The sequence below is a fragment of the Pieris rapae genome, chromosome 8 (assembly GCF_905147795.1).
Source record: "Pieris rapae chromosome 8, ilPieRapa1.1, whole genome shotgun sequence".
Lineage (NCBI taxonomy): Eukaryota > Metazoa > Arthropoda > Insecta > Lepidoptera > Pieridae > Pieris > Pieris rapae.
In genome coordinates, this window is record NC_059516.1 from 4,695,702 (window position 1) to 4,710,231 (window position 14,530).

Below are 14,530 nucleotides of genomic sequence, written 5' to 3' on the forward strand. Positions count from 1 at the left end.
ATAAGCTGTAACTTTGTCTAATATCTATTGCCAACCACAGACTGAATACTGGATTTAAATTGGGACGCGACGATCTGCTTGTCTTAGCCCCCCTACAAAATTGAATTGAACTTTAAAAAATGTATATAATAAACGAGCCAGCGGGACGCCCAAAAAGGGCAGTCATCGCAGCCCGTAGACACCCATTTGGGTGCGATGCCGGCCGTTGTTGCCGAAACAAAGGATTTCCTCCTAGATTTAAGGGTTTCTCAACTGAGGGGCAGAATAGAGGAACAAAATATTTGGGGGTTTTCTTATGCGAAACTTCAAAACCACGCCAAATAAGTTTTTTTGCAATTGTATACCAGATTCCTAAATTTGGAACTAAATTGAAGTACGAAAACAACGTAAGAATAGGTGTGGTCGTCCGGTCTTCTGTAACTTAAAACCGAATAAAACTTGAAATTCTCAATCCATTTTCTATTACAGATACGTAATGCCTTTCATTACCCAACAATTATCGCCGCTTCAAATAATCGTGCCATGGCCGCTCATCCGCTTGGTGATAGCATACTATGGGATTTCTCGACGGAAATCAAATTAGTCTAGAGGTATGTTGCCGAGATCCTATGGCGACACTGACTTTAAAAACTATTACCATACCATGGACTGACTATAAAGTTACGGTTTTTCCATTTAACAAAATGTATGCCAAATGCAAAGACATAAATGGAAGCATATAAATTTGTAACTATGTATTTCTAATTCAAAATAGCCATGAAAACTAAAGAAAGAAAAATATTACCAATAAGGTAATGTTACATATTTTAGGGTGTGCACTGAAAATTTAAATTATTAATGAAAATACCAATTTTCTGTATCATCATAGTCCTTTTTATTCTTAGTTATAAAATAAAGACATCACACAACAAAAAAAGCACTTGTATATTAGGATTAAATTTGCATAACTATTATATTATCTATTATTTACAAATCCAAAATAATTCAGATCAGTTATTTATTAAAACAGAATAATGTATTCTGTTCCATTGACATTCTTATTAGATATCAGATATGGCGTCAAAAACTATGGTTTTAGAAATAGTGATGGTCGGGTCATATAACAAAATAAAGAATAGGAATTCAAGCAAAAATTTTATATATTTATATGAATCTCTGTTATTTTTTACGCATTTATAGAAATCATTATATACAACAAATTACAATAACAGATTTATAAAGAAACATTTATATATATATTAATAATATTAATTATAATGTCACTTAGGGTAATATATAGTCGAGACTTATCGCTATGTTTTTTATTTCCGTATATCAAATCCAATATTAATCTCGACTATAACTCGGTAAGTTCAGAGTCTAGACGTCTTGTGTAAAGAATTTTAAGGCCAGCAATTTCATGTATGAAAAACATTGGACAATTTTATTTCTACCTTTCTTTCTTTCCTAGCTGGTACCTTGGCAAGAATTTTCTACTGTAGTTCACAAGTTTATAAACTTCTGCGCAAATAACGAATCTTGCCAATTTATTTGGCGGGAACTTTAAGTGTCTGTCAACGTCAATGGTCATTATAAACTTTGACATATGCACTGACGATGCGTATTTAAAAAGGTTTTAGTTTCAACTTGAGATACCATAGCTAATAAGCTATGGGTTGAGCCCGGAATACAAAAATAGTTTCTCATAGTTATGTTTTAATTTTATGTTATGACTGCGATCTATGTTTTCGGAAGCATCGCTTATCCGCCTGTCGGGTCAAAATGTCAGAGACAAAATTTCTATGTTTGAATACACGTAGAATGTCCTCGCGAGCCTCTTGAATACCTTCGCAGACTATTTTACTCCTTTGTATGTTTCCCTGTTGGTAATTAAACATTATTTAATGCACAAAAAAGGATTTGCTGTTTATGGGCGGTTGCGGCGTCTGTTTTAAATAAGTGACCCACACAAGAATTTCTAAAGAAAAACCTATCAAACAACAGTTGTTAAACACATAATTATGTGTTAATTTGAATTTTTCTTTCTAAAGAATGTGACTGTTACCTAAATTGTATGTTTTCATGAAAGTCAAAGTAAAATTAATTAATTTAGATAGGTTGTACAAATTGTATACTTATTAATGACCAAAAAAGACATTACATTAAATGCTTCTAATGCTTTATCTTGTTTTCCACTGTTTTCTGGACGACTTTTGGAGAATATTTGGTTATACCTTTGTATAACCAAATATTGTCCAAAAGTAGTCATAATGGTTCATTATCATAGACAATATTTAAGTTTTTTTTTTAAATTAATCAGATATTACATTTCATAATAGTCTGACTTATTTATAGAACATGAGCACATGTCAAGTGAAACCTCTCATAGACACTCTGCCATAGGGCTCGCGAGTGCGTTGCCGGACATTTAAGAATTGGTACGCTCTTTGTTTAAAGGGCCCTAGTCGAATTGGTTCAGAAATACTTCAGCGGTATATTCATTTGTCATTTTTGTTTTTCTATAAAGAAATAATCAATCATATTTCTATCAATGATAATAAATATTAATAACAATTAAATATATATTATACCTTTATAAGTTCAAGTAACGAGTGTGAGAGTGGTTTAAGCGCATTGTGAGCGCGACTTGTCTCTAACAGACGATGTACTCCCTCTAACTGTTCGCCGACATCCGCTTCTAAGGAAACCTGTTAAAAACACCATTACCTTAACTCTTTTTAGTGAAGTACTTTTTCCAATCAATTTAAAAATGGTGGTTAATTCATCTACCCCATATGCCTATGAATTCGTCTAAAATAGGCATTTAGGTTTTGCCATAGCCTACCTAAAATTCGTAATATACATAATTTATATGTATATTAATAAATTTAATCGTTCACTTAACAAATTTAAATGGTATGTTCTTGGAAAAAATCACTAAGAAATTGTTAACGAAACAATAGGTAGATTTCTTGGGTTGCCATCACTTGTTAGCGATAAGGCCGCCCGTTGCATCCCTTGTAATTTTTATGTATTGTATTGTTTGTGTTTCTTTGCACCGAAGTGTGAATAAATAAGTAGATTCCGAAAACAAAACGAAGAACCGATATTCCAATTACAAATAACATTAATAAAGAAGTTTCTAATGAGATCCTTGCGCTTGATGCGCTAACATTTTATATTAGGTGACATTTTGGTAAGCTTCAGTCTCAGCAGATTTCGATTACCCCCAAGGACAATCAACTTGCCCCCGTGAGGTGTGGGCCTCACGTTTGAAACACTGGGCTATCTATTGAGCGTCGATGTTTGAATGAGTTTAGTGATAATGTGCCGTTTTATACGCACAATAAAATTACTAATTACATATTATAATTTTATGTAATATATATATTGCTTTTCTGAGTATATAAGTGTTGGTTGGTGGACAGAAAAACTGTGTCCAAAATATGTTTTCAATACACTACTGTAAACTTTTGTTATGATTATGTATACAATTAAAAAAAAAAATTTTACCAAATCGTCCATCTGCGCTGTCAAATGATGCACCTTCCATCCCTCGGCGGAGACAAGCACGTGCTTCTGCGTTGCGATCGCTACGATATCCCTCGCGCGTGTCTCGCGTCGTTTCACATCGGACGGCCGCGTAAAGTGCAATGCCGTACTACGCCACCCGCAAACGTACGTCGAGGTTAGGGACGGTCCTTTAAAAAATTTAACTTTTTTAATTTGGTATTCAATAATGTCATAAATCGTGTATTTATGTCTACTTTATCGATTTGCAGTTTTATTATTATACAGTACTTTATTTATCGGGATTTATTTTTTATATAAATTTGTTTCCAGGAACGTTTTCTATTTCTCATATTTTTCAAAAAAAAAAAAAATAGACTAGTTCACAAATTGTGTGTTACGCGTCTCACGAGATAGGTCCCGGCTACATCGGTAATATTTTTATTTACAATATTCATGGGCGAGACCCGCCCTCTCAGTTTTGTTTGCCGCCTATATACAGGGCGTCCCACGGCGATGCCACACGGAGGGCAAGTACCTTAAATATTAATGATAGGATATTTTACTGAAAGAAGACATCGTTTAATTTTTAATAATAAGTAGAACTGCATTCACAGATTTTTTTAAAATCGCCTACCTCAACCGGGAATCGAACCCGCCAAATGTGACAGTAAAATTACATGTATTTTATAATAGCGTTTGAAAGGGCTTCTCACAAGCATTATTTTTTCCTTAATAACTTAGCATATTAAATGAAACTAAAAACATAAAATTAAAAAAATACATAAAATAAAAAGTTCATTTTGTAACTCCTGCACACTGTCGTACCGGTTCCTGTAAACTAAATCTTTTACATAACCCCATAAAAAAAATCAAGTGGGGTTAGATCTGGTGGCCATCTAATTTGACCAAAAGTGCCGCTCCAGGAAGGAATATGTTCATTAAGAAACTCAGCTGTTCTCCTACTGTTATCAGCCGGAGCCCCATTTTGCTGGAATATGAGATTTTGTCGAACTGAGTCAGGAAGATTATTATTAATCTCATTTCTTAAAATCTCAAGTATTTCTAGACATCTTTCCATATTCAGAGTTCCTTCGTAAAAAGTATTAAGAGAACCCGGTTACTTACAATCCCACACCAACCGTTGAAAGAAAAACGCACTTGATCATTAGTCTCGCGGATTCGTAAGGGATTCTGTCTGGACCAAATGCGATTATTACGCCGGTTGTACATGCCGTTGTTACTAAAGTTTGACTCGTCTGACCAAATAATTTTGATCCTCAAGGATGAGTCTCTCGATATGTTGGCAGAAATTCAGTCGTCTTTCAGCATCTCCCGGCCGTAATTTTTGCACTAATCGCCCTTCAACATAACTTATAAACTTGTATTTTTTCAGCACGCGATGTATTCTACTCTTTGAAATACCAATTTCTTCTTCACCATCCCTCACTGAACTCTTCCTCTTTCTCTTCGAATGTTGAGTTCATCATCGCTGACGGCATTATCTGCTGATGTGGTTGCTGTAAGCGATGATCAAAACATCCTAAATTTTTTAAATTATCCACCAATCTTTTCAACACAAATCGAGATGGTGTGTGTCTATCGAGATATCTTTCGCGGTACCACCGCAAAGCTAATGAAATGTCTTGTAGATCTTTGAAATGATAATGTTAATTGTTGGAAGCATGGCCAAGTCAGAGGAAATTTCTCTGAACAAAATTTTAAATAAAATGTAAAATTTTATGTTTTTAGTTTCATTTAATATGCTAGGTTATTAAGGAAAAAATAATGCTTGTGAGAAGCCCTTTCAAACGCTATTATAAAATACATGTAATTTTACTGTCAAATTTGGCGGGTTCGATTCCCGGTTGAGGTAGGCGATTTTAAAAAATCTGTGAATGCAGTTCTACTTATTATTAAAAATTAAACGATGTCTTCTTTCAGTAAAATATCCTAACATTAATATTTAAGGTACTTTCCCTCCGTGTGGCATAGCCGTGGGACGCCCTGTATATTTAATAATTTTATAATATAAATTTCGCAGAACCGTTTGCGTTTGCTGCTCCAGGTGGTGTCTGGACGTTGTGAATATATTTATATTGGTACGTTCGTATTCATATATCCTCAGAGTGATGCCGCTTTCACAAGCCAAATCCGACTGTCTTCTGCGAGCGTACTGAGGCAAATTAACACTGATCACTACATATTTTAGAAACTTCTAATGCTACTCCAGCAAGGTTGCGTTAAACGTTAGACGCTGAGGACGGGGAATAGAAAGAGACAGAACGAGAGTAGATGCGTCGCACACGAACGCATGCGCGTACCTGCTACAGGCCAGCGTTAGCAACGAATAGCGGCCAATATTCCAACGCAAGAGGGAGTGAGAAAGGTATACAAAGGTAGAAAGTAGGAGAGAGAAAGAGATTGAGTCGGTAGATCCCAAGAACATGAGCGTATACTTGCTATCGGCGAAGTAAACAGTGTAATATAGTGTGAATGTGAAATTAGCTGAAATACGTACTCGTATTTAAATTTACAACATTCATTATTTTAAGATGCTATAAATTGTGAATTGTATGTTAATAAAGTTTGTCTTAAAGAAACAATATTATATCACTAAAAAGAAATTTCTACCCCTTCCTATTTTAATTTCCACATTACCAAGTTTCACTTCCGTGCACTATATTTTTTAAATATATTTTATTGTTTATGTTAATAATAAATATATTTCTAGATCTTTCCTAAAAACTCTAATCGATTATTTTGGCGTATTTAAGTAGGAATCTTACGCTTGGGTATGACCGGGGCAGGCGGCGGCGTCGGAGGTTTCTCTTCAACTGGGTAGTCGCAGTGACGCACTTCACTTGTTAATCTGAAAATAGAACGTTATTTAATTATTTATAAAAAATACACAATTTAATTATAAGTAAAAAAAAACGTATTTTTACTGTTACCTTAACTTTGTTTTAAAGACTCATAAATTTGACTGAGCATCAGCCTAACAATTAACTCTCATCCCTGAGGTCCATAGGTTCGATTCCCTGCTGTGCACCAATGGACTTTCATGTGCGCATTCAACTATCGATCGAATCGGTGATTGAAAATATGTTGATGAAACCGGCTTGATTTAGACCCAAACGGAACTCTGACGCGACGTGTACCAGGCAAAGAAAATAATCGATTAATAACCGAGTATTTTTCAATCAAATTCGATTTTTCATCTGCCACTTCCCGACATTATGTCTGGTCTTTTATAACCCGGACCTTTATTCGGGAATAGATCCGCTGCTTTGAAGATGTATTGATATACTCCATGCATTGATGTTTTTTATAAAACATCGAAAGGATGATTAAATGATAAAATTTTTACAAAAACTCAAGTTTGTATTGAACACTATATAATTAAAAGTAATATATTTGTATTCAGCAGCACATATATCAAAAAAGACAACAAAAATACTGCAATGTGCTACTGAATAGATTTTAGGTGAACCCTCACCTAAAATCTATCAAAACGAGATTAATTTTGATGTTGATTATTCTATAACTTTAATTTGTGTTTATAATTTCTATTGTTTATTTTTAATTAATAAAACCACGATAAATAAATATTTAAGGTGTTTAATTTGAAATGAATTCAAAATTTAGGAAAATCGATTAATAAGAAATTTGATTATTTATTAATCGATTTTTCAAGATAAAAAAACAATCGATTAATAAAAAAAAACTATTTTTTATGCAGAATGTCACATCCCTAAAATATATCAAACCTAAAAGTTGCGGCGCCACTGATTTTTTTTATAAATTAGAGAAAAAATTCACTTACAACTGTTTCCGCGGCTTCTTCCTCGGTGAGACATCAGTTTGCCTTGGTGGCTCCGGTTCATCTGGGGTTGGTGACGACGCTGCTGACATGGTGGTAGACCCGCTTCCCGGTCCCTGGGAGGTCGTCACATCCTCCCACCCAGTGTTACTTATATATTGGCTATTCACACTACTCATTGCACTATTGTTCATAGTATTCACACTGTCAATGTTACCCAAGTTACTTAGACTGTTCAAAGTACCGACACGACTTATTGCACTAACATTTAAGTTACTTAAGTTATTCCCCACAACCACATTACCGATACTGCTAATACTGCTCAGTGTTGCTATATTGCTTAGGTTGGCAATATTTGATGTTATGTTGCCTATGTTCCCTACTTGGGATATAGTTGATATCGTATTCAATTGGTTTTTGGATGGCGACCTGAAAGGAATTATTTAATTTTACTGAATGTAGGATGGGAATCACCTCAGAGTATTAAGCCAAGTATTTCAAAACTATGTAAAAAAAATCATTTATTCTTATACGTAAAACATCGTACACGTATGAACTTTAAAGAGAGGGAGGTAAATAATAATTGTTCAAGTGTAGTGTATTAACAAGTAAAGTGTAGTAACAGCTTAACAAAGCATTTTTTCCTGTTAAATGTTTTTAATAATCAAGTCAAGGTACGCTAATACCATGAGATATATGAAACCCAACATATACTTACGTAGACCAATATTTTTAAATCTGAAAGACTCACCCTTCAACATCCCGTTTCCTTAAAATGGAAGGTCTGGGTAGAACGGGCGTGCTGGCAATAGTTGTTGTTTGGCGAACCTCTGATGATGTTTGGACGGTATTTACTCCAGTCGCTGTAATTTTATTTAAACCCTCGGTAACAAGATAATGTTTAGCTATGATTATAGGAATTGACATCTTGAATATAAATATGTATATATTAATATATATAATGATTGTGGCGTAATGAATATGGCACCTGCGAGTAGAGGACGAAAAAGTCTCTCAGTCGTTTCGAAATATTTGACAATTTCAAATTAAAAAAAATGTAACCTTTACCACTTTCTGGTACCAATACCAAATGAAGGATTTTTTTAATTTCTTTGTCGGATATTATTTGTTGATATGTCCTGCTATCGAATGTGTATGATTTGGAGTGCATGCATAGGTTTTTTCAAACAAATATGTACCTCCAATTTCATATCTTACAAATTTTTTTTTAAGTTTAATCTAAGGTATTATAAAAAATGTCTCTGGTCACCTGACTGCCAAATTTAGAAAAAAGGGCTGTTTCATTGACATTCCGATTCATTATGCCACATCCTGCATATTTTAATTTAAGGTGTTATAACCACAGCCTTATTACACCTTAATAAAAAATACAGTGTAAACTCTATAATATAACGGCACTCAAGGAACTGTGCATATTTTGACGTTACAAAGAGGTGACGTTAAATGGAATAAAGAAAATTCTATATTAGAAAAAAAAAATCTTTCATACAAGTGTTAGTAATTACATAAAACACAATTCTTATTTGAACGCTATGGCTTATAGTTAGTTATTTTGGCCTCACGTCTTTTGCAGCATCATAAAGTATGTAGTATTTTTTATTAATATCTTGCGATATCGAGGCATCTTCGTGATAAAGTACGTTCAAGCAATGCCAATGTGTTAACTAAAGAGCGGATTTCTTAGAAAGTTTTGTACCTATGATACCGATAGTCAGAATTTAATACGGGCTCAGACAATAAAGCGACAAAATAACGTATACATGTCCGTAGTTCGGTAGCCGGCGTCGCAGCTCATAGACACCCATTTTTAGTGGGTGCGTTGCCGGCCTTTAAGGGATGAGTATGCTCGAATTTTTGTAGTTTTAAGTAATTACGGCGACTAAAAAAGTATTTTTTATTATTTAAATATCGTTATTGTGGTTGGGTGTAAAGCAATCTAAAGTGTATCATTGTATGGAAAAGAACCTGAACCAAACAAAATTTATTGATTTCAACGCTTTAGGAGATTCGTCGTTAAATCGAGGGACGTTACATGGAGTTTACACTGTTTATTAATTATAGTACCTTGGGTTGTAATCGTATGCGCGTAGGGCGTAATCGGCCTTGCGTGGTGCGGATGCGCAGCTCGCGGCACTTCGTAATACAACTGTGGCGGAGCACTGTTGCCAACACCTCGTACGCCTACATTTGCTACACCCACAACCTGCGATATCCAAAAATGTAAAGAAATTAAACATTCAAATTTAACTAAAAAGAGACAAGTATAACCCTAGATACCATGATGATCCTATGTTCCAAAATAAACGTATCAATTTACATGTCTCCTACAGCAATATCTATATTAATTAATAAATGCTAAACTTTGAGACGAAGTTACATTTTGGGAAGACATTACACAATACTTTAAATATTATCCTCATCATATTCAAATATTATTTAATTACGAAAATATATATAAAAAAAATAAAACTTATATATGAATATTTATTACTTACACTTAATAATGTGATACGCGTGTTATCAAGTTTTCCAAAGTTTTAGCAAAACAAGTTTTTAAAAGAATCTAAAAAATTTAATATATAGTAAATACACTTTTTGTTTGTAGAGTTCTTATATTTATTAAAACAATTATTAAATATACACAAACATACACCATATAACATGGTATAGTTAAACGTATCGCAGGTTTACCCCGCTATTCTGCTGTAGGTAATTAAACAATAGTAATAATAACGTAGTACATAGGATTATGCAAATGTATGATATAGCGAATAAAGCCACACACTCGCGCTCCGACATATTGCTGGAAAAAGATATTTACCTTTGCAGGTTGATAGTTCCGCTGCAAGAGTGGTAAGGGCCTTGGGCCTGGAGGCGGTGGAGTTGGTGTTTTCGGTCTGGTCACACCACTCACTACACCAATTGAACCACGCATTGTGCTCGATATAACACCACTCGCTAGAAATTGATAATGGTGGCGCTGGAGTTATAAGCAGATATATAATTTCTTCATTACCAGCTGTCCCAGGGGTTTCCATTGTTAGGTAATGCTACAATAGTCTTAGCATTAGTGAATTTCTTTTAAAATCGGACAGTAGTTTATCAATTACAAATAAATGAAATCTTTCCTATTAGTGCATCAGTAAATATAAGTTTAAAAAATGTAATACTAATGTGGTGTGTATAACAGGACATCAAAATAACTTTTAGATATTCATGTGGTGTGAGTGTTGGAGACTTTATAATCAAAGTAAAGGTAGAGACTGATAAATGGTAATTCATATACAGATAATCAAATTGCATATAAAAACGTTATCTCTAATGGAATTTACAGACAGTGTTGGTAACACTGTCCGAATATAATAATTTTGTTGCAAATTTTTCTACAAATGTCATTGATAATTGATGACATTCTGGAAATCAATAAGAAATGGTTTTATTGAGACGTAAAAATTGAGTAATAAATATTTACAATATTTTTCTAATATAATTGGTAACACAATCACAGAATTTATCAGAATATGTTATTAAAATTTTCAAAATCAGGTATTAAAATAATCATATTTTGTTTATAATATTATGGTCAATATTATATAATCTTATATCTTTAAACGAGCAATTCTTGTATATATATATATATATATATATATAATTGGAATCGCGGAATCGGCTCTAACGATTTTTTCGTTTTCGGTTTCGGGGGCGATATATCGATTTAGCTAGGAATCATTTCTAGAAAATGTCATTTTATTTGTGTTTTATCAATATATAGAATTGCTTGTTTAAAGATGTCAGTCAAATAAAAACTTAAACATGAATATAATTATCTTTATTCGATAATTATATTCATATTTCATAATTTTATAAGTGTGTAATTCGTACTTAAATAATATTTCCAAAAAACATGATATATAAAAAGAAATACCGAGCTAAGCTCGGTCATCCAGGTCCTATATATTTAAATAGTACAAGAAGGAATCACTCACAACTCAATACAGTGGTAGTTGGCAAAGTGACAATAGCAGAGTGTGGAGACAGTGGCGTCTGAGTAGAATGTGGGGGTGTATGTGAGGGTGAAGGCGCTGGTGATGGTTGTCGTGGGGGCAGCCCGCGGCTAAGTCCCCGTGAGCCATACACTAATGCACCACGACCACGACTGTTTGCTGACCAACCACTACCTATACCAATAAATAAAAAAGTAACAACTTTAAATTGCAATTATTTTTACTCGTTAGAAAAATGAAAAATTATTATTATAATAAAAAACTAATATTTAAATATAGATGTAAAAGCATTGCCAACTGGATATTAAAATACATTTTTATCATGAATTCCCTATGACATAACCCAGAAGGGTTTAAAGTTTAAAACACTTACCTAATATGTTTAACTGAATGTAACTAAAATATTTTTATTGTAAGATTAAAAAACATTTGTTGTCTATTACATTGTTATAATAACCAAATTCCGTACCTCCAATAAAACCTAACCCATTGCTATTATACAAACAAAGATGCAAGTTGAGAGTTGAAAATTTTTGTTTCAAGAAATAAAGAGAACTATTATTTCTGCATTAAAAATATATCTCACCTTGGCTGATAGTAGCCTGTGCTGAAGCTGTAACTGGACGCACTGCTAGGGAAGCCCCAGCAGCTAGACCCCTTGGCACATGACTGGTACCCTTACTCACTAGAACACTAGCTGAGCTTACATTAACACTCGTCAGGACTGTAAATACATTTAAATAAAAATTATGACATATTTATATACTTATTTTATTATTACATATAACATTTCACTTTATATATATATATGAGTAACTCGAGTAGAGATTGGAATAACTCACCTGGTCTAGAGTTTTGATGTTGATTGGTAGGTAGCACTCTAACATTAGCTCCACCAAGAGTTCGTACAGAAGAACTCACAATTAAATTTCCTGAGCCACTAACAAGTTGTGCACCTACATTCAGCATTTGATTTCCACTTACTGTAGATGTTACACTTGTCTGAATAGTATTCAAAGATTGGGAATTATTTGGGTTTGTCACCTGACCTGATAGCTGAGTACCTTGGCTTATTATCTGCGTGCAGGGACTTAATATATGACTGCTTGTTAAGAGCTGTGGCTGTGTGAGTATTTGTGCATTTTGACTTAACTGATTTCCTTGACTAACAATTTGAGTACCCTAAAAGTAGTAATTACAGGTAAGAAGTTAATACACAACAAAATGGTAGTAACATTTTGCCCACTAGAAGGAACTCAATCATTAGAAAGTGGACGAATGTTACTTGGGTGGTAGAACTTTACCTGAGAAACGACTCCGGAAGAAATTATTTGGGCGCCAGTTGCTGTACGCATCAGACCAATCGGCCCAGCGCTAGAATGTGTTATTATTTGACTGGTTCCGGTAGTTTTACCTTGACTTGGTATTATATGAGTCATTTTAACATCTGCACTTGAAATATTCTTAACTATTGTTATTTTTTGTGGCGCTAAGTCGATTGGATACATTTTGCCAGTTGTAATAGACCTATCATTATCCAAGTTATTACTCATAATGTTGCAGTGTATGAAAGACTAACTAAACATTATATTGTTTTTCATGCAAAATTCATCCAAAAACCACATAACATTTAATTAGTTAACTAGCTAGTTTACTTTAAAACAATGTAGCTTTATTTCGAACTTTCCAAACGCGATCGTCTAATATAAATCGTAATTACTGACAGTTTACATTTGTTATTAATCAAAATCAAGCATAGACAACAACTTCTTCCTTTGTTCATGTTTTCTGTGAGACAAAAACTAAAAATGAGTAACTTTTTAGTTTTTGTCTTACAGAAATTGTCGTCAATCAAAAACCTCTGCAGCTTTTAAAGAAACTCCTATGTTTCTTCAAAGCCTCATATAATTATTAAATTTAATTTATATCGTAAGATTTATTTATAGTCTTTTGAAAAAAAAACAAACCATCTGTCATTTATATGACAGCTTTGTTAACTATGCTGTTCAATAATTAATAACCATCATTGTCCATTCCATTGTATTTGTTTATGGTATACTAACCATGGCGGGTCACGTAGGTGGCGGTGGTTTTACTAATGAAAATATACAAAGATATAACAATGAAAGACGAAGTAGTAAACAGTGGGTTAAACTTAATGTTGGTGGTACATATTTTCTAACAACCAAAACTACTTTGTCTAGGGACACTAACTCATTTTTGTATCGATTAGTGCAAGAAGACAGTGACTTAATTTCAGATAGGGTTAGTTTTTGATTAAATTATTGTAAACATGTTAAGGTATTATGTTTGTAATCCTTGAATAATATTGTTTCAGGATGAAACTGGAGCCTATTTAATAGATAGAGATCCTACGTATTTCTCTCCAGTACTCAACTACTTACGGCACGGAAAGTTGGTCATCAACAATGACATTGCTGAAGAGGGGGTTTTAGAAGAAGCAGAATTTTATAATATAACAGAGCTTATTAAGTTAGTAAAAGAACGAATATCTCAAAGAGAAACAGGACCTTCGAAAGACTCCAAAAATCATGTGTACAGAGTCTTACAATTTCATGAAGAAGAGTTGACGCAAATGGTTTCCTCTATGTCTGACGGTTGGAAATTTGAGCAATTGATAAATATTGGATCTCAATATAATTATGGTACTGAAGACCATGCTGAATTCCTGTGTGTGGTTAGCAGAGAATGTGGTAACAATCCAAATAGCAATGACATAGAACCTACAGATCGAGCAATGGTTCTTCAACAAAAGGGCTCAAGAATTTGAAATTACACTTTTGAAGTAGCAATACTGTAAGTGATAATTAAGACATTTTAAGTGTAATATTGTACATAATGTTGCATGAACTTTATGTGAAAGTGTTTTTAATTCTTACAACTTTAAGTATGCATTGCATAAATTCAGTTATATGATTTTACAGCTTTATATAAATTTATTCTGCCAAAGTGATGAATGATATTGTCTTTTCAATATTATTATTGTCCAAATACTCAGTTTCAAGAATGCTTAAATTATATTGTATGTAAAATAGACAAATATTATTAATTGTTTATCATAAAATGTTGTATGTAAAATAACTTTTATGGGTGTATGTTCTTTGGATGATTAAACATGTTTGCTTGGTTTTCTGATTAATGATTCTTATTATAAAACAGATAAGAATGTCTC

The 14,530-nt window shown here is 33.3% G+C and overlaps 2 protein-coding genes across 2 annotated transcripts; one reads left to right on the forward strand and one right to left on the reverse strand.

Annotated features, from left to right (window-relative positions):
• Positions 1-859: 859 nt before the first annotated feature.
• On the reverse strand, positions 860-13,047 carry LOC111002831 (mucin-5AC). The gene is made up of 12 exons (XM_022273083.2): positions 12,642-13,047; positions 12,180-12,519; positions 11,924-12,061; positions 11,320-11,511; positions 10,155-10,291; positions 9,398-9,536; positions 8,064-8,175; positions 7,316-7,741; positions 6,279-6,361; positions 3,493-3,680; positions 2,571-2,687; positions 860-1,859 (listed from the first exon to the last, which is right to left on the reverse strand). Exons 1-12 carry the CDS (start codon positions 12,888-12,890, stop codon positions 1,707-1,709), a joined length of 2,274 nt encoding a protein of 757 aa, XP_022128775.1. The 5' UTR covers positions 12,891-13,047; the 3' UTR covers positions 860-1,706.
• A 313-nt stretch (positions 13,048-13,360) lies between these two features.
• Positions 13,361-14,493, forward strand: LOC111002832 (BTB/POZ domain-containing protein KCTD5). Its single transcript, XM_022273084.2, has 2 exons — positions 13,361-13,602; positions 13,676-14,493. Exons 1-2 carry the CDS (start codon positions 13,402-13,404, stop codon positions 14,126-14,128), a joined length of 654 nt encoding a protein of 217 aa, XP_022128776.1. The 5' UTR covers positions 13,361-13,401; the 3' UTR covers positions 14,129-14,493.
• Positions 14,494-14,530: the final 37 nt, after the last annotated feature.

Excerpts from the sequence above, each read along its gene's own strand:
- LOC111002831 (XM_022273083.2), bottom strand. The coding sequence starts at position 12,890 with ATGAGTAATAACTTGGATAATGATAGGTCTATTACAACTGGCAAAATG. Across the intron at positions 11,512-11,923 it reads ACAGGCTACTATCAGCCAAG|GTAGTGGTTGGTCAGCAAAC; the intron begins GTGAGATATATT and ends TTATTGGTATAG. Across the intron at positions 9,537-10,154 it reads GGAACTATCAACCTGCAAAG|GTTGTGGGTGTAGCAAATGT; the intron begins GTAAATATCTTT and ends TGGATATCGCAG.
- LOC111002832 (XM_022273084.2), top strand. The coding sequence starts at position 13,402 with ATGGCGGGTCACGTAGGTGGCGGTGGTTTTACTAATGAAAATATACAA. Across the intron at positions 13,603-13,675 it reads GTGACTTAATTTCAGATAGG|GATGAAACTGGAGCCTATTT; the intron begins GTTAGTTTTTGA and ends ATATTGTTTCAG.